General features: G+C 37.6%; 1 protein-coding gene and 1 long non-coding RNA gene across 3 annotated transcripts; both read left to right on the forward strand.

The window, feature by feature from the left end:
• Positions 1–4,026: 4,026 nt before the first annotated feature.
• Positions 4,027–12,620, forward strand: LOC134258651 (uncharacterized). 2 transcript variants are annotated; one of them, XR_009990199.1, is made up of 4 exons: positions 4,027–4,590; positions 6,700–6,819; positions 7,675–7,731; positions 11,889–12,620. It is a non-coding gene; the product is annotated as an uncharacterized LOC134258651 (long non-coding RNA). The 2 variants fall into 2 exon arrangements; XR_009990197.1 differs by lacking the exon at positions 4,027–4,590 and having other exon boundaries at positions 6,151–6,819.
• Positions 12,621–16,726: 4,106 nt separating this feature from the next.
• Positions 16,727–17,802, forward strand: LOC134258609 (protein HP-25 homolog 1-like). Its single transcript, XM_062741163.1, has 2 exons — positions 16,727–16,730; positions 17,417–17,802. The coding sequence occupies exons 1-2, from the start codon at positions 16,727–16,729 to the stop codon at positions 17,800–17,802; spliced, it is 390 nt and encodes a 129-aa protein (XP_062597147.1).
• Positions 17,803–21,388: the final 3,586 nt, after the last annotated feature.

Genomic DNA, 21,388 nt, shown 5'->3' on the forward strand with positions numbered 1-21,388 from the left:
TTAACTAAACAAGATCCAAGGACAGAAAGCTTTTCAGTGGTAAAGACACTTGAAAAAGACGTAGGGAAATTCAGGTATAAGCAAGTCTAAATAAAAAAAAATGCATATGACTTTTTATTTTAAGTTGTATATTGTTACATTCATGTAAAGACAATAAAAATTGTGATTTATATTAATATTTTGTAAATGCTAATTTTTAAATACATAATTTATTCGTTTATCGTGAATGAGCATTTTTATTTGTTTAGTATTCTTTTACATCCCAAGGAAGAATTTTTTGTGCCTTGTTATATAGTCAGTACTCACTGATAAGTACTATATATAGCAACATACACATTTTCCAGCAACTCCATTTAGGGACCGATACTGCAATGACCAATCATCAGCTGGAACGGGGAAGGGGCACGGTGTGTCATGCATTGGGGAAAGGGAGTCATCACTCTTAACATTCTTTACTCATATGATCGTCTCAAATTTGTAGAATCTTATTTGTTGTGGAGTCCATTTCTTTTGCGATTCTCATTCTCTCCTTCCGACGGTCATGACTTCGATTATCTTCATGTGCTTTTTGACCAATCAGTGCTTTTGCTTTTCTTTCTGAAAGCGGTTTTTATTTGCAGATGGACAATTCTTGTCGTCCACCATAGGAAGTGTTGTGTTTTGTACGACTATGATCACCATCACTTTTACTTTTTGTCATCTGCTCAACAGACATTACTGTGGTTAAGCCTTGACAAGACTTATTTTGTCTAGATGTAATCGGTATTTCCGTAGATCTGTGGTCAAGGTGGTACATCTGATTTCCGATGAGGTTGACACCAGTTCCGTTTGATTTTGGGGGTCTTCTTTGCTCAGCTTTCAGTGGAAATTTGGCAAGAAGCGGAAAAGAGGTTGTGAATTCGTGAGAGCGCATGCTCTGATTGATGTGAATGTTCCTCCTGGTATAAGGATGGCAGCTTGCAAGACGAGTTCGTCGGACTGGTAACTTTGGGACTAATGTACACCTCTTTTCCAATTATTTGCAACTCTGGGAAACTAATAGCTTTTGCCCGGTGATTTTCTTGCATGAATTTAGACATATTTACAACAGCATATTTCTCTTCGCTGGTTAATTTTATCTCTTTTAGAGGTTGTGGTTTTGGAAACCTGACCGCGTCTGTTTCTAATTCACGGAACTTTTCTTGCTCTTTTGTCATTATATTTCTTTCATGTGTTTTCAGTAGTATTGGATTTACGTTGCCAACAAATAAAAGTCAAATTAATAATCTTTTCAATTTTCATCTCAACTTACTTTTTTTCGATCAGTTCATATTTTTTAGACAATAGGATTCACCTCATTGTAAGCGTAAATTCCATTTAAAGTGTTTCGTTTTAATCGAGTTTTACTGTATATATAAGTTAATATGTAAGACTCCAAGGTCTGATGGTGACGCCAAAGCCCGATTGTCTCGCCAAACCCCGATGGTCTGCGCCAAACTCCGATGGTTTGTTGTCGTCATGGACGCCATAGTCCGATGGTCACGCCAAATTCCGATGGCTTGTTTCCTATGAGACACGTTGCGCTAAAGTGCGATGGTCTGACACGCCAAAGTCCGATGGTTAGGAGAAACAATCGACGTTTATGACGTTATAATAATATGACGCCAATCCTTGACGCCTTTTTCATGCATTCAAATGCCATCATTTCCGAATTTATCCTTGCATAAGCTTTTATTTATTTTGGGTATTGCTTACATGTTTCAGAGATATTAGGATTAATTAATCCTCGCACACCACTCAACTGATTAGGGTCAGTCCTTTAAATTAATTAGATACAGGTTTATAGTCCTCACACACTAGTCAAGTTACATTGTATAAGGGTTAGTATCGCACCCACCACAGATATCTAGATATCTATGAACCTGTTATGCCTACTCACTTTTCTACCAATAAGGGTTAGTTTTGCACCTATCCGAGAGATAAGGATTAATTTTCACACAATGATAAATGTTAATACTTTTAAAATAAAAACCTTTCCATGGTGCGGCTTCGTGGTTGGCGCATCAGTACTATGACGTCATAAACGTAATTGTTTCTCCGCACCATCGGACTTTGGCGTGTCAGACCATCGGAGATTGGTGCAGACCATCGGACTTTGGCGTGACCATCGGACTTTGGAGTCCCATCGCACTTTGGAGTCCTACAAATATATACTGACACGCAAAAGAAACGCAACACCCTACTTTAGGTTGAAATGATTATGTAAAGTAAAAGATTTTAAATCTTAAAATTATGGACATCTTCAAATTGGTAACTATCGGTAATTTAGCGGTTGAAGGATCTTCATACCATAACCGGAAGTCAAGTTTGAGTCTACATAACAGAAATCGAAAATTGCATGTTTCACAAAACAGCTGGCAATATTATGGAGTTTTAAGGGTTTGTACTGTTCATCTTAAGTAATGCAGCAATATTTCAAAAAATAAAATCTCCTTTCGTTTCCCGTAACGACGTTCAAGCTTCTTGAAGATGGCTGAAGTGCGCATTTCCATTGCTCTAGCTGGCAAATCACAAAGTAAAGGAGATGGAGAGTTAATGATGCAAAAATACACTACATTACGTCTCATCAGGGTCTTACATATTTTATTCATAAATGATAGTCTTTGGGCCGGAAGTCCAAGGGTTACTATGTAATGCGCTAAGTTAGAGAAAATTCGACCTAATCATCTGAAAAACAGGCATTTAAAGATGGTAAAGAATAATTCCTTCGCTCAGATCTCGATATTAATTAACCTATTGTATCCTAGAAATTAAGCTGCTAATGTTGTTTAGGACAGTCTTGCATGTTGTAATTGAGAGGCTGAGAGGGGGGTGTTTTAAAAGACATATGTTACTTGGTAAAGTTAAAAGATAAACATTTAACATTTTATCAAATCTCAGATGTTTTGAAAAGTGAGTTTAGCCTTACTGTATTCTTTTTTAAAAATCATTAGATGAAAAATTCAAACATTTGTAGATTACTGCTTGTTGCGTTTCTTTTGCGTGTCAGTAATAAATTTGTGATTTATTTAGACAAAGACTGCAAGTTTTACTTATTACTCATGTATATAGTTAGCTAATTTCAATACTAGAAAGGCTCAAATCTTTTTTTTTTTTTTTTACTTATACATGTACTCCCTTAAAGTAAGATTCTGAACTAGTAGTAGAAACAGATCTATGTTCATGTGAATTTCAGAAGAAGAAAGTTCATTATGGTTAATTGTAAACACTATTAATACTTTTAAATCGATATGTTATACACATTTAAATCAGCGCATTTTTATGCCCCCGTAAACGAAGTTTCGGGGGTATATAGTTTTTGTCTTGTCCGTCTGTCTGTCTGTGTCTCTGTTTGTCCGCAAAAACTTTAATTTAACCTTGCCCATAACTTTTGATTTGGTGGAGTTTTGACTTTCATATTTCATATTGTTGCGCCTCCCACCTCGGGAGAGAGTGGGGCAACTGTGTGGGCTTTCCACTCTCGTATGTTAACTTATAAATTAATAATTAAGTCAGGATAAAAGTTCAACAAATAAAATTTATTTACACTATGTACAATTAAATGTAAGTATTGTTATAATAAAAATCACAATACAATATATATATCAGTCTCTTATAAAGTGAAGTCACTCCCACAACCCGTAGGTAATATCTAAATCTCCCAAAATAATTATAAAAATTAGCTACTTGTACTAAAATATACTTTCCTTGGTTTAATATAATTTATTTATGCCTATTCTGTAAGACCTATATAGTTTTAATAATAAATTGTAACTCCCATAAATTCTCCCATAAGTTTTCCCGTCGATGGGTCTCCCACTCTACTTATGGGTCTCCCAAAGGGATATCTCAGCGTCTCTATTTAATATAATTTGACTAATATAATTACCCATCTGGTCTGCATAGGGTCTGCCATCCCTTTAAATGACTGCCAATGATGGGAGCACTTGTAAGATAATAATCTGGAGGCTTCCGTATCCTCCCAACTTCTCCCCCTTCTACTCTAGCAGACGAAATTTTCGCTTCTTTATATACCTTTACTGTACCCACTGGTAACCTCAATTAGCCAATCGCTGACCCGGAATGACCCTACGCCACTTCCGGTATAAACAAATCAGGGAAAGTGCACGCAGAGAAGTTTTCTAATAGAAAATCATTACTAACCATACAAAATGGGATTTTATCTACCAAAATACGATAAGTACAAGTAGCTATTACGTTATTAAGTTGATTTAAACAATGACATTACAATGTTCAAAGACGAAACGTGATAATTGACTTCAAACATGCTATCGAGATCGAGACCGGGTCGAAATACAGTGAACCCGATTCTAAAACAATATTGACAGCATATAACTTATTTCTTTTACAACTTTTTATCAATTATTTAATAACAAACAATCACGTACATATCAATATGCTGATAACGACTGCATACGCTGCGAGTGATTGACTAAATACACAAAAGTGACGAAACGAATTTCGTAACATAGCCCCCTCCTGAAGAAAACATTCGTCCCGAATGCAACTGGACTTGGGTCTACTGAAAACATCACTTGCAGTTTTATATAAGTAAGTATGAATCAATATAATAACAATGCAATGAAAATGTACAATGACATGTATGCATAAAATGACAAGAAGTAGCATTAATGAAATATGATAATCAATCATATAACATTTAACTCGAATCCATATACTCATCGCAATGACTAATGCTACATGTAATTATTATATAAAAACATTTCGGCTACATCCATCCCTTAACTACTTGATATTTATAACAACAACAACAAAACAAAAGAAAGAACTGCACTTAGTTGGATTTACAATACTTCTCCTATCATCAAAACATTTGACATGAATGAGTATTTATAAAAATTGGACATATATTCCAAAACACACAAATCATATTTTATCTTCACAAATTACAGTTATTCCTCTGAGAACTCTTTGTGTCCAAAGATCATTACGTACAGCTGGCTACCAATTATTTCGACTAGCGTCTCTAATCTATAATATACCGCTTCGATGTGGATTTTCCTTAAGGTCCTTACGTCATTAGGTAAATGGCAATTAATGTTCTTCGGTCCATCTCTCATGTAATGGAGTATGACATCGAAGTAGGTGGCATCACGGTCAATAAAGTAGACTGGTAGGTTCCCTCTATCCAGTATATTATAAGCAGGTAATAAGGTGGGGTCCTCCATCATCCTTGCGAAAAGGGAATCAGGTTGGTTTGTAAGAGTGGCAACTGTCGTCACAAATAGTTTCCCGCCAACATCCAGACCAATACATTGTTGTGACACTAAGGGATGTGCGCTACCACTGGGGGAAGTCTGTATCGAAACGTCTCGTTTGTCAAACTCCCTCTCCGTCATAGTTGTTAGGGTTCTACTCGGTGTAGAGGTAACAGGAGGCTCCGTTATTGAAATATCGGGAGTAAGAAGATCTTCTTCATCTGACGAGTCACTTAAACTGTCCCCGAATAATCGTTTGAAAGACCTCCTCTGCGGTGTATCGTTCTTACTCTGACATGATGATGTTGACTTTTCCGACTGCAGGAGTGGAGACGCTGGGATGGACTTCTCAGTTGATAGGAGTGCAGGCGTTGGGTCGGACTTCTCGGTCGACATCGACAGGAGTGCGGGCGCTGGGTCGGACTTCTCGGTCGACAGGAGCGCAGGCCTTGGAGTGGGCATCTGGGTTGACAAGGGCGCAGGCGCTGTGATGGACTTCTCGGTCGACATCGACAGGAGTGCAGGCGCTGGGGAGGACCTCTTTGGTCGCTTCTTGGCATTCCGTCCTTGGTGAGGCTCCGTGTATATTGCTCTCTTTTTTGCTTGGCCCTGGTGGTACGGCTGATCGCTGAACACTAAGGGGAGCTCCTTCAGGAAGGGCACGACGTGTCTCCCTCTCCCACGTTGGAAGGCCTCAAACTCCTTCTCTTCCTCTATGGTGAGCGTGAGTGTTGATTTCTTCACTCTCTGCAGGGTCCTGCCTTCACACCCGTGTTTTTGATCTTTTCGTCCAAGTACGATCCCGCAAGTGGCACATAGGAACACGAACCCCGAGTGCACTGCAGTCATGTGCCTCTCACAGTGACTCTGTTGCGTGAACTCTCTGTCTTCTGTGCATAGTCCACATTTGAATCTTTGGATCTGTAAAGTAATAAAGGGATACTTAGTCCCTCATTTCTGACAACTTCCCAAACATTAATAATGGGCATAATAAAACTGCATAAGATGATTTACTAAAATTTCCGACAAAATGATTAGCTATTTAATATTCACTAAGCTACATATATTTCGAGGCAGATCCCATATTACTAGTTGGGTCTATTACTTCCTTTGTAAGGCTTCAACAAATTATAGTGAACAACCTTGGGTTTACTTTTTGTTGTTTTTCTAATTTTGTATATAACATCATTGATTCTTTTCAGAATTAAGTAAGGTCCCAACCAATGACACTGGAGCTTTGGTGATCCCATTTTATTAATATTATGGGCGTAGTACCATACAAGATCTCCCTCTTCATAACCTTGAAAATTTATCTTTGAGTTGTATTCTCTTAACATTTTTTCTGTAGCTAAACTCATTTTATCCCTAGCAAACTCATGTATTTTATCCATAGATTGAGACAATTTGTAAGCATATTCTGACATTTCTAATGTACTTTCAGGTTGTAGCCTTCCCAATACTAAATCGGCTGGGAGAGAAACATGCCTACCAAACATCATCTCACATGGACTTACGCCAGTTGACTCGTGCTGGGCTGACCTATAAGCTAACATGAGCAAGGGTAAATGTTCGTCCCAATCTTTCTGATTTTGAGAAACAAATGATGCTAACATATTTTCTATTGTTCTGTTTGCCCGCTCTACCAACCCATCTGACTGAGGTCTATATGGTGAGGTTCGGGTTTTCTCGATGCCTAAAATCCTACACATTTCCCTAAATACATCTGACTCGAATGATCTTCCCTGATCACTGTGGATTTGCATGGGTGTTCCAAAAATACTAACTATTCTATCAATTAACTTTTGAGCGACTGTGACAGCTTTCTGATTACGTATGGGTACCGCATCCACCCATTTTGTAAAATAATCGCCCATAACTAAGATGTAGAGATTTCCCTTATTGGATTTGGGCAATGGTCCCATAACGTCAATTGCTACCCTCTCTAAAGGAGCACCAACCACATATTTTTGAAGTGGGGCTCTTATTCTCCTATTAGGGGATTTTCTAGACTCACAGGTGTCACATGTCACACACCAATGTTTTGTATCAGTACTCATTTTGTACCAAAAATATCTTTCCCTTACTTTAGATAGGGTTTTCTTAATACCTAAGTGACCTCCTGTAGTACTATTGTGTAATAGGGTCAAAACTTCTCCCACTAAAGCTTTTGGGATCACTATACAATAATTTCTTTCTAACCCATCATGGACATAGTACAAGGTATTGTGTCTGTACTCTAAAGACTCGAATCGAACCCAATAAAATTTACAAGTCTCACTTAAATGGGATATATCTTCCCAACTGGGTTGAGTTCCATCTTGTACCCACTTAATAACATGCTTTAAATCTGGGTCTTCATTTTGATATTTTCCCACATCAAAATTTTCTGTGCTAATTAAACTTTCTTTATTTTCAGGTGCCTTTTGTTTCGACCTAGTTTCAACAACTGAACACATTTGTGTAGATTCTTCAGGTAGGTATTTTACCTCTGCTTTAGCACAGTATGTACACTCCACATCAGCACAAGGTCTGCGGGATAAAGCATCTGCATTCCCATGCAAGCGACCTGGCCTGTGTTCTATTTCAAATTGGTAAGAAGCTAATGTTTCTAGCCAACGGGCTATTTGACCTTCGGGATTCTTAAATTTCAGAAGCCATCGTAATGAACCATGGTCTGTTCTTATTTTAAATACTTGCCCATAAAGATAATGGTGAAAGTGTTTGATGGACTGAATAATAGCTAACAATTCCCGTCTAGTCACACAGTATCGGCGTTCAGCCGTATTGAATAGCTTACTATAGTAACTTATGACTTTTTCTTCCCCATCCTGGATTTGGGATAGTACAGATCCCATGCCAGTGTTTGAGGCATCTGTATCTATCACATATTGTCCCTCTTTCTTGGGATAAGAAAGTATTGGGCTGCTGGTTAAAGCTCTTTTCAACTTGTCAAAGGCTTCTTGACAGTCTGAGTCCCATACAAACTTTTGGGATTTTTCTGTTAATTTGTGCAAGGGCTTAGCTATTACAGAAAACCCTTGAACAAATTTCCGATAATAGGAACAAATACCTAGAAAACTACGGACATCCCTAACATTTTTAGGTGTGGGCCAATCTTGGACCGCATCGATTTTGTCAGGGTCAGTCTTTATTCCCTGTTCGCTGATAATATGTCCTAAGTATGCTACTTCCCTCTGTAAAAGTTTGCACTTTTTAGGGTTGATTTTAAGGTTTGCTTTCTTTAATCTACTGAACACTTTTTCTAAGTTCCTAAGGTGTTGGGAAAAATTAGGGGCTAAGACAATAATGTCATCAAGATATACCATGCAAATTTCCCACGACAAATGAGAGAGTACTTTTTCCATCAATCTTTGGAAAGTGGCCCCCGCGTTGCACAAACCGAATGGCATGACAGTAAAATTCCAATGACCACCCCCCGGGATTGAGAATGCTGTTTTAGGTTTATCTTCCTCTGCTACCTTAACCTGCCAATACCCACTTTTCAAATCTATAGTGGAATAGTATTTTGATCCCGAAAGGGCATCTAATATTGACTCTATCCTAGGAATAGGGTGACTATCCTTGATAGTTACCTCATTGAGTTTTCTAAAGTCTATACAAAACCTTATCGACTTATCTTTCTTTTTAACTAGAACTATAGGGGAGCTCCAGGGACTATCTGATTCTTCAATCACTCCCTTAGCTAACATATCTTTAATTTCCCTATTAACATCTTGCATTTTGGCAAGAGGAATTCTTCTTGGGGCTTGTTTAATGGGTCTATTATTCCCAGTATCTATTCTATGCTCTGCCATATTTGTAAGTCCCATATCCTCAGAATTTTTAGAGAAACAACCCTGATACTCTACAAGTAAATCTTTTAATTGCTCTTTTTCAATTTCTGTTATCCCAATACATGACTCTTCATACAGATTTTTCAAATGTTCTGGTAATTTAGTGGGGGTATCTTCTAAGCTGATTTCTGATATAGCTAAACTATCATCTTTTAACATGGAGACTTTCTCCATTCCTCCCATAAGGCTATTTTTATGGAGTTCAATTTCCCTATCTGACACATTCATGACTTTTAATGGGATTATCCCAGATGTGGGGTTTACAAGTGTCCTAGCCACTAACACTTCATGTTTACCCATAAATTCTATATTTGGCTCTACCAAAGCCTCATCCCATTTAGGAATAGAATCCAAAATTCTACCATGGGCAATAAACTCTGAGTTGGGAGGTACTTTCACGTCCTCCATTAATGCAACTCTAAAGGTACAATCTACCTCATCACTACTAAATCTAAAACAAGGGATCTCTTGACCCTTAACACGTAAACACATCTTTTGAACTAAGATATCACATGAATGTTCAGTCATGAAGTCTAAACCTAAGATACCGTTGTATACCGTGGCGTCGGTAGTCCAGTGGTTAAGGTGCCGGACTCCAAACCGAAAGGTTGTGAGTTCGAATCCTGGCCGCGACAAGCCGATGGGAAAGGCACTTTACACGAATTTCCTCACTCCACTCAAGTGTAAAACGAGTACCTGGCTATAGACAGTGAAAGATATTGTCAGAATGTTAGTGCTCTAGCGCTGATAACGGCAGCTTGCACTGAGAAAGATTCTGGATTGTTAAGGTCTGCTGGGGTAATAATGCATTGTAAAGCGCTTTGAGTAGCATTTATGCTAGAAAGGCGCTATATAAATACGATCATTATTATTATTATTATCTAATATCAGCTACTATCACTTTGTGGATGATTTCATTTTTCCCCATTTTAAAATGGACTTCACATTTCCCACTATTTGGTATTGGGTCCCCTGTAGCAGAGACTAGTTTCACATCATAGGGTTCTAAGGAAGGTGATTCCCCCTCAAAACATTTCTCTAAAAATTGGGTACTAACAATGGTAACATCTGCCCCAGAATCTACTAAAAATCTGCATTCTTTCCCATTGATTTGTGTGGGAACAAATATACCTGATTCGATTTTGCTTGCATTATGAACAATTACTTTGGTAGCTTGAGAAAGGGTTTCTTTTGGGCCAGATTTCTCTCCCATATCCCTCTCAACTTTTTCATTCCCATCCCCCTCATTTGAGGTCAAAAGAGTATCATTAACCTTTGATTCATTTTTATCTTCACCTACAATTTCTTGAAACTTTGTTTCATTTTCCCGGGGTTTTATTTCAACCTCTTCTAATGGAGTGGGTCTTCCCCCAGATTTTGTCGATTTCCGACCCCCGAAGCCGACACAGGAAGGTTCTCTGTTGTTTCCCCGAACTTGAGTTATTTCCCTTTTTGGGACCTTGATTTTGGGTGCTACCATTTTGATTTCCCCAAGAATAACCATTCCCATTTTCTTTTTTATTATTTGGGCCATTATAACTGGATTTTTGAGCTTTCCAACCCTGGTTATTTTTCTGATTCCAATTTTTCCAATTTCCTTTTTTAAAAGGTGGACTGGGATTTTGTATTCTGGTTGTTTTTTCTAACCTTTCTATGTTTTCATTTAATCTCCCCAATAATTTGGTCAATTTAAATAAATCTTGGGTGTTACCACTCCCACTAGCATCTATGGCGTTTACATTGTTCAACTTTGCACACGTCTGTGTATCCGCCAACCTATAAGTTTCTAACCTAATTGCTAGAGTTTCGGCTTCATTTATATCCCTAGGTCGGGCCTCCCTCAGGCGCAGCCTAATGTCGGGATCTGGTAACGCGTCTATAAATTGGTCTAATGCTAATACGTTAGTGAGACTGGGCTCAGCGCTGGGATAGGCTTGTCTGGTTAATTTTTTTATTGCCTGGGCCAGCTCAGAGATGCTCTCATTTTGACCCCTCACCCGGGTTTTCAATCTTGCCCTAAACATTTCAGATCTTTCTGTGGCCCCAAAGCGTCTTTTCAAGGCTGTTATCAGGGTGTTATAATCCCTTCTCTGACCTGGGCTCAACTCTCCCAACAAACTACATGCATCTTTAGCTAAATGACCTGCTAAGTGTAAAGATTTAGTTTTGTAATCCCAATTATTAAGGTCTGCGACTATCTCAAACTGAGAGAGATAATCATCAAAATCTTCATTCCCATCAAATATCCTAGGTTTAGCCCTTTCCCTCGGGGGATCCCTAGTGGGTGTTAACACATTCCTATTCCCATTGTGATCGGGAGTGCTAAACCTGTTTAAATTGGGTACACTGGGTAACTGATGGTAATCTCCCATCCCTGACCTTGAATCTTTTCTACTAAATTCTGGGAGGTCACCTGTAAAATTGAATTGAGATCCTATCATCCCTCTATTTATCCCATTCTCTTCTCCCACTCTATATTGGTCATATGAACTTGGGTGTCTATTTTCCCTAACATTGTCATTACTTAAATGTGATGGGATTTGATACAGGGGTCTATTATTTATGTGGGCATCTTTTACCCTTGTTTGATCCCGTTTCCATAAATTCTGGGATTCGTGTTTTAACTTAAAAATCTCTTCCTGCATATTCTCTAACCTCCCATCAATTTCTTCCCTGATGCTTACAAATTGCTCTCCTATCTTTTGATTCATTTTTGCAAATTCACTAGAAAATTGCTCTTGTAAAACCTTAACTAATGACACATTTGCATTTTCAGATATGGGAGACATGGCTGCTGAGATACCTTCTGTGGGAGCAGGGACTTTCCCGTTATCCGCAATGGATCCAGCGGGACTGAAAATTTGCTGACCTATGGGTTTGAAAGTGACTTCCCCGGACTCTTCTAAATCTGACATTTCTGTGACTTTTTTTTTTTATTTTTTTTTTTATTGTACACTATGAAATTCAATGATTGTAAAATTTTGAATTTAATAAAGCTAACCGAGAACGTGGAAAATTTCTTCCCAATCAAAGGGACTTGATCCCACTTCTGACACCAGTGTTGCGCCTCCCACCTCGGGAGAGAGTGGGGCAACTGTGTGGGCTTTCCACTCTCGTATGTTAACTTATAAATTAATAATTAAGTCAGGATAAAAGTTCAACAAATAAAATTTATTTACACTATGTACAATTAAATGTAAGTATTGTTATAATAAAAATCACAATACAATATATATATCAGTCTCTTATAAAGTGAAGTCACTCCCACAACCCGTAGGTAATATCTAAATCTCCCAAAATAATTATAAAAATTAGCTACTTGTACTAAAATATACTTTCCTTGGTTTAATATAATTTATTTATGCCTATTCTGTAAGACCTATATAGTTTTAATAATAAATTGTAACTCCCATAAATTCTCCCATAAGTTTTCCCGTCGATGGGTCTCCCACTCTACTTATGGGTCTCCCAAAGGGATATCTCAGCGTCTCTATTTAATATAATTTGACTAATATAATTACCCATCTGGTCTGCATAGGGTCTGCCATCCCTTTAAATGACTGCCAATGATGGGAGCACTTGTAAGATAATAATCTGGAGGCTTCCGTATCCTCCCAACTTCTCCCCCCTTCTACTCTAGCAGACGAAATTTTCGCTTCTTTATATACCTTTACTGTACCCACTGGTAACCTCAATTAGCCAATCGCTGACCCGGAATGACCCTACGCCACTTCCGGTATAAACAAATCAGGGAAAGTGCACGCAGAGAAGTTTTCTAATAGAAAATCATTACTAACCATACAAAATGGGATTTTATCTACCAAAATACGATAAGTACAAGTAGCTATTACGTTATTAAGTTGATTTAAACAATGACATTACAATGTTCAAAGACGAAACGTGATAATTGACTTCAAACATGCTATCGAGATCGAGACCGGGTCGAAATACAGTGAACCCGATTCTAAAACAATATTGACAGCATATAACTTATTTCTTTTACAACTTTTTATCAATTATTTAATAACAAACAATCACGTACATATCAATATGCTGATAACGACTGCATACGCCGCGAGTGATTGACTAAATACACAAAAGTGACGAAACGAATTTCGTAACAATATGTATATTCCTTGTGGCAAGACCTTTCTTAGGGTACCACCCAATTTGACCTTTTGAATTTGACCTTGGAGTTTGACCAACTTTTACATGAAAATTTTAAACTTTTTCTTTGGCCATATCTTTTGAAAAGTAGATACCAGGACATTTATACTTCACATATCTAATGTTTGTTGAAAGACCTTTCATTGGATACCAACAACCTTGACCCTTTGACCTTGACCTTGTAGATTTCCGTACTTGTGGAAAAAACTTTAACCTTGGCCATAACTTTTGAACGGTAAGTAATAGGACTTTCATACTTCATATATATAATCCTTGTGAGAAGACCCTTCGTTGGTGTACCAACAAATTTGTCCTTTTGACCTTGACCTTGGAGTTTGACCCACTTTTACATGAAAATTTTAAACTTTTACTTTGGCCATATCTTTTGAACAGTAGATACCAGGACATTTATACTTCACATATATAATGTTTGTTGAAAGACCTTTCATTGGCTACCAACAACCTTGACCTTGTAGATTTCCGTACTTGTGAAAAAACTTTAACCTTTGCCATAACTTTTGAACGGTAAGTAATAGGGCTTTCATACTTCATATATGTAATCCTTGTGAGAAGACCCTTCGTTGGTTACCAAGAACTTAGACCCTCTGACCTTGACCTTTGAGATTGACCTACTTTAAAAAAGCAAACCTTGACCATAACTTTGAAAGAGTTAGGGCTAGTGCTTTCATACTTTACACATTTGATTCTTATGACAAGACCTTTCATTTGATAACAAGAACGTTGACCTTGACCTTGGAGTTTGACCTACTTTTAAAAAAAAATGAACGTTGGCCATAACTTCTGAATGGTTAGGACTAGGGCTTTCATGCTCAACATAAGTATTCTATGTGGCAAGACATTTCATTTGATACTAATTACATTGACCTTTTGACCTTGACCTTGGAGATTTTTGTACTTATTTAAAAAAAACTTTAACATTTGGTTACTTTTAAATTTCACAATTTTTTTTCCAGTGAGAATACCCTACTTTTGGTACTATTTAGTTAAATTTGCATTTAAGAAAAGCTTAATCTTTGCTATGCTGCCATACGGGGGCATCAGTGTTTCACAAACACATCTTGTTTGCATCTTTAATGAGGGTCATGTTATCTTTTCTTGTCCCCCGCTTTCGCGAAAGCGAGGGGACATTTAAACTCATTCGTCAGTCTGTCCATCTGTCAGCCTGTCACAAAAACTTGAACCTTGCCCATAATTTTTGACTTAGTGGAGTTATGACTTTCATATTTCACTTGAGTATTCCTTGTGACAAGACCTTTCTTTGGGTACCATCAAATTTGACCTTTTGACCTTGACCTTGGAATTTGACCCACTTTTACTAAAAAATTCCAAACTTTTACTTTGACCAAATCTTTTGAATGGTAGAAACTAGGACTTTCATATTTCAAATATGTATTTTATATGACAAGACCTTTCACTGGAAACCAATAACTTTGACCTTTTGACCTTGATCTTGGAGATTTCCGTACTTATGAAAACCTTGACCATAACTTTTGAACGGTAAGGGCTTTACATATATAATCTTAGTAAGAAGACCTTTCATTGGATACCACAAACTTTGACCCTTTGACCTTGACCTTAGAAGAAGACCTACTTTTCAAAAACTTTGACCTTGATCACAACATCACAACTTTTGAACGGTAGATACTAGGACTTTCATATTTTACATATGTATTCTTCATGGCAAGACCTTTCATTGGATATCAACAGCTTTGACCTTTTGACCTTGACCTTGAAGATTTCACACTTGTGAAAAACTTCAACTTTGATCATTACTTTTGAATGGTAGGGGCTAGGCTTTTTATACTTCGCGTGTGTAATCCTTGTGAGAAGACCTTTCTTTGGATACCAAAAACTTTGACCCTTTGACCTTTACCTTGGAGTAAGACCTCCTACTTTTTAAAAACTTTTACCTTGGCCACAAGTTTTGAACAGTAGATACTAGGACTTTCATATTTCATATATGTATTCTTTGTGGCTTAAAAACAACCTTGACCTTTTGACCTTGGAGATTTTTCGTATTCATAAAAAACTTTAACATTGACCATCGCTTTTGAATGGTAAGGGCTAGGGCTTTCATACATTACATATGTAATCCTTATGAGAAGACTTTTCATTTGATACCAAGAACTTTAACCCTTTGACCTTGACCTTGGAGTTCAGTGATAATTTCTAAATAAATGGCATATAATAGGGTGTTCATATTACACACAATATGTCATAAAAATGACATTGCTCCCACAAAGACACCAAAAGCGGAGGACCACAATACCTTGAATTTGCTTGTTTATATTAACATCATGTTTGCGAAATTCTTCTGTTTCTAGTATTTTTTTAATCAAAGATTTTTTTTAATCCAACATCTTATTTGCAATATAAATATAAATGTCATGTACATCATTCCATTATGGAGTGGTGCCATCGTGTTGGTTCTTACTATTTCATTTTCCGGTGCATTGCTCCATGGAAACACCGATGTCTCTGTTCCCTCAAACGAACATACTGATCCAGATGTGAACAAACAACTGCTTCATCTAGTTTATAGAGAAATGGCGACATTGAAAGAACAAAATCTGCAACAAATAAGGCATCTGAAGAACAGCAACAATTAATACAGGTGCTCAACCAGACGATTCAGAACCTAGAAGCTTCATTTCGAGACGTTAAAAGCGAAAACAGTTTCTTGAGCGATAAACTAGACAGCCTGAATTCTACATGCTGTCAACAAAATTTTACTTATGTCGATAACATCAGAAAAGAGCTTCAACTTCAGATATTGAAACTATCGCTTACCCTTTTGGATGTTCAAAATAACATCTCAGCGCTTCGAGCATCACTCCATCAACAACAGAAGACGCAAACGGAACAACATAAACTAACTCAGACAGGAATGCAAAATCTCACTTTTTCACTACATAATAGCACAGCAAAAATGAGTTCTTCCCTGTCTAATCTCCAAATACGTATGCATATAAAGGTATTTTTATCTTCTTACAGTAGAGTTATTTTTTTTATAGTAATGCGCTTGTGTGTTGGGGGACTGGTGTTTCTGGGTTCGTTTGTCCTTCTGATCGTAACGGAAGCTACGCAATTTGCATCGAGAAGGATGTCAAATGCCGCGAACTAGAGGGAACTACAAATACCATAGGAGAATAATGAAATGTGGAATATAATTACAAGTAAAAAATTCATGTTTGTTTCCTTGTTTAACGTCCCCTACGAGAAATTTTCCTCATATTGAGACGGAACCGCTTGTTAGTGGGGGTTGCAAATTTAGACCTTTATGATCGGCGCTCTGGGTTATTGAGCAGGGAAGGATTCTTTATCTTGTCGACGTCTACTGCGAAACGGGACCTAGGCTTATAGGATTGGTCTACATGCATGTTCCAATGGAATTCATGTGACTTAAGGGGTTCTCTACGTCACAACATGGGTACTTCCGTTTTGATCTGATCTGATTCTGTCCTAAACAAATTTACTTTACACCGATAATTAAATCACCGGGTATAAAACAACTTGCGACGGAATGTACATTGTATCACCTCGAGGCGACGAGAATGCCCCAATCATCCTTTCTTAAACATGGTTTGTTTGTCGATTTATTATTAAATTTCTACTTATTTAATCACAACAAAATATATTTACGAACTTATTTGAAGCATAGGGATATTTCACTTAAATGCCCTCTCCCCCAATCAATAGTATAAATGTTGTCGGAAATATGTCCTTCAATGAGAATTTATGAGAAATTGAAAAAAAAAAGAGGAAAGACCAGAGTGTCTAAATGTAGGGGAGGGGGTCCTACCCTTCAGCATAGGGATATCTGATCTGATAACTTCTTTGTATGAGTAAATGGTGATAAAATGTGAAATCAACTGTATGACATAACTGATGTCTTAATAGGATGCTCGAATACTATTCAGTGACAAAATTGCCAAATGTTATACATGTACAATGAACACTATTCTAAACTGTCCTTTAAACTTTTTTATAATTAAAGATTAATTAAAGAAAAAAGCAAAATCACTAAATTATTTGTTAATGATCATTATTACAACTTTTTCATTTTATTTTTTTTACAGTGTAATGAAAGTTGTTGGATTTTTTTTACTCTTAAAGGAGTTGGAGCTGGTGATAACAGACTATTTTATACTGGACGACCAATTATATTCAAACATGTATACCAAGTAGGAGGGGGAGACAATCCTACAACAGGAGTGTTTACTGCCCCAAAGGCTGGACTCTACCTCATATTCAGTGCAGTTGTGGCAGAATTTCATGAAACCTACTGGGCACAAATAATAATTAATGGATCGGATAAGGCAGGAATGATGGCTTATTTTGATTCAGGTGATTCGTATGCACACCAATCAGCCTCCAACCTTGTTGTTCATCAGTTACAAGTGGGAGACAGAGTATGGATACAGAAGCTTCAAGGTTCTACTTTGTACCCACATTTTGTAGAAACATCCTTCTTTGTCATCATGATTAATGGACCATTCTAATATCGTCACCGGAACATTCCTGTACATAACTAGAAGTGAATAGTTTCCAAATAAAATCTGTGTGATTTGTTCGAAATATTTTGACATAAAAAGAATATTGTAGCGTGAAACCTAATAATATATATATTTACAAATAGCAAAGGCGGCTGAATCCCCTCAGTTAACTTTCTGAGGACCTGGCAGGTTCAATATATACAAATATGTGATTAAGCAATATATACAGATAAATGTTAGACTACTTATCTTTAATCAATTATGTACAAAAAATCAAAGTGATGCTGGCTCTTAACTTCTTAAGCCATCGGCTCTTGCGGCTCCTACAGTCTCTTTTCTTTAATACTGGCTCTTACAGCGCAGTTCATACAGTTCGGCTCTTGCTGGCTTCTGTAGTACAGCTCTTGCTGTAATAACAAACAATATCTAAAGCCAGGGAAGACTTGTTCAGTCACGTCTGAAAGCTTTAAATATTTCATTTATTATCATAAACTAAAAATTACCTCTCGTAACAAATGGTCCGCTTGTCTTACCGCTTCAGCATCAACTTCGCAATTGAATTAATTTGCCGCTTCTCCTATGTTTATAGTCTCTGTGCTAGAATAACGCCACCTAGCGGAACAAGACTATAAAACAAGACTTGCACCAGAATATCTTTTCCCGGATTGTCTCATTACCCTAGCCTCAAAATCCATGCGACATCGCATGCTTGTTTTTGTTTTTGTGTGTTTTTTTTTATATATATTTTTTTTTCTTTTTTTATATTATAAAACAATTTAGCTATCTGCTTTTTTGATCGTTTCAAAGTAATGATTAATCACGTGTAGATACATTCAACAACAAAAAAAATATGAGCATAAACTACAGTAAATTAACAAAGCAAATGTCAGCTCTTCTTTCACAGAGTCTTATGTCTCTCAACCTCCTCAATCTTCTTCAATCATGACAATGTGCTCTATGTCTTTTTCACCTTCCTTCCACTTAGCAATGGTCCACTCTACTCTACGAACTTTCCTTTCTGTCTGGGTACCAGCCTCAGTAACCTGGGATCTTCTTATGGAAGGACGTGTTGGGAGTCCAGAAGATGCAACAAGAGGATCCTTGCGCTTAGGAGCAAATATCGGCATGGGAGTGGTAGGTTTTCGAAAGATTCTCCCAATGTTTGCATCCTCATTATCGTGTTTTGTAGTTGGCTCCTCTTCCTTCTCGTTATATGTCTCAGAAACATCGCCTAAAATGCTCCGCAAATCCCCTGGGTCTGCTGCTATCCATTCTTCGTCAGACTTTCCTCCATCAGTTTCCTGTGAGAGACTATTCTTATCTTCTGAAGGTGACTTAAATTGTTACTTGCTGTTTCCTTGTCACTTTCTTGATTCTTGGAACGTGAAGATGTGATCTGTTGATCATCTTTATTCTGGACTTCCAGCTCAATGTGCCTCTTCTTGTGTCTGGTAAGATTTCTCATCTTATTAGTGGTAAAGCTGCAATCTTCCCTATCACAAGAAAATTTTCTCTCAAGATGTTTCAACCCACATTCCTTGATGTGCTTAGTCACCTCTGCCATATCATAGGTCTTAAATGGACACATCGGGCATTTTGCTTCTTTTCGAAGCGTAAGCTTGGTTTGAGGCATTGTCTAAAATGAAAAAGAAATATTATTTTTTTTTATGAATGGTGCCATAGCATAAGGTAATAATACGTACGTCAAAAGATAATAGAGTAACAGAGTAAAATATACAACAATTCTTTCTAACAAATACTGAGTTATATATCAACAATGTAATCGGAGAGATACCGGTATCTTGGTCTTCGTCTCTATCTGCGATTTTCGGGTTCAATGCTACTATTGCTCTCTAGCGTCAAAGTTTCCTCCTCCGGAATATCATCATTACATATCTCTTGGGTATCAGAAGTAGCTACTTGTTCTTCCCTCAACACTTGGGTATTCTTTGGCCTCATACGATTGACATGTATGACCTGAGATTTTCCGTTTGCACCACAGTTAACTTTGTATGTGACATCAGAAAATCTTTCCTGTACTATGAATGGACCTCGCCAAAACTGTGTAAGCTTGGGAGATTTACCTACAGCTTAAAAGTGAGAAATACACATAAACCTCATCTCCTTTTTTCAAATGTCTGCCAACTTAACTTTGTGTCATGTAGACTTTTTGTCTGAGCATGGAGCCTATTGAATTGTTTCTCACGAACGAATGTGCTAACTCCATTTTCTCTTTGAGCTCCCAAACCCACTTCTGAACAGGAATCTCCTTCAAAGTAGATGGCATTTCAAAAAGAATATCCAGAGGTGTACCAACCTCTCTTCCCACCATTAAATCATTGAGCCTATAGCCAGTGGTCTCATTTTCCACCGATCTGTAAGCCATCAAGACATAAGGTATAACAGATCATCCCAGTTTGACTGATTCTCATCCACAAGAGTTCTCAACATCGTGAGCAAGGTTTTATTAAACATTTCAACAAGTCCATCACATTCTGGGTTATAAGGACTAGTACGCGTTTTCTTTATATTCAATATTTTACACATTTCAGTGAAAATTTTCCCTTCAAACTGCGTCCCTTGGTCTGAATGCACAGATCCTGGAACTCCAAATCGTGATATCACCTGCTCAACCAACAGTTTGGCAATAGTGACCGTTTCCATATTTGGCATTGCAAATGCCTCGACCCACTGTGTGAAATAGTCACAGATTACAATATGTATCTGTTGCCTTCCTCCGTTCGAGGCAATTCTCCCACGATATCAATACCAATCCTTTCCATTGGCATACCAGCTCCCAATGTTTTCATTGGAGCTCTTTTCGTTTTCGTAGGACCTTTAGATCTGGTGCAAATTTCACATCCTTCCACATAATGTCTCACGTCTCTTTGCAAACCAGGCCAATAAAATCGTTGTCTAACTTTACTTAGTGTCTTCCTCACTCCTAAGTGTCCTGCCGTTTTGTGATTATGACAGTATTCAAGAACTTTGCGTCTGTCCTGAAATGGAATGATCGCCTGCAAGGTCCGTTTTGGCTTTGTGATAAAACAGCTCCTATGGCCATGTCGCTCTCATCTGTGTCGAGAATGAAAGGTTTACTGAAGTCAGGGAAAGCTAGTATAGGTGCATTGACTAAGAAACTTTTCAATTGATCAAATGCACACTGACATTCCTCAGTCCACTTAAATTTGGCATCTTTGTTTGAAAGCTTGTGCAAAGGTTTAGCAATCTTTCCAAAATCTTTCACAAATCGCCGATAGTAGCTGCTTAACCCAATGAATGATCTTACTTCTTTTACAGTTGTCGGTTCTGCCCAGTGTTTGATAGTCTCTACTTTTTAGGATCTGTTGCTACTCCGGCCTTGGAAATAATATGCCCTAGCTATTCAACTTGCTCTCCGAAAAGAGTACATTTCTTGGCTTTCAATTTGAGTCCAGCTGAATGCAATCTGTGAAAGACTTTCTGCAACCTGTCATTTCCTCAAAGGTTTTGCTAAACAAAATAATATCATCAAGATATATAAGACATATGTCCAATTGGAGACCATACAGGTCTGTCTCCATGAGCCGTTCGAAGGTCACAGGAGCATTGC

Source organism: Saccostrea cucullata, unplaced genomic scaffold, assembly GCF_032062105.1.
Source record: "Saccostrea cucullata isolate Sc308-1 unplaced genomic scaffold, CSIRO_AGI_Scuc_v1 ctg1203, whole genome shotgun sequence".
Classification (NCBI taxonomy): domain Eukaryota; kingdom Metazoa; phylum Mollusca; class Bivalvia; order Ostreida; family Ostreidae; genus Saccostrea; species Saccostrea cuccullata.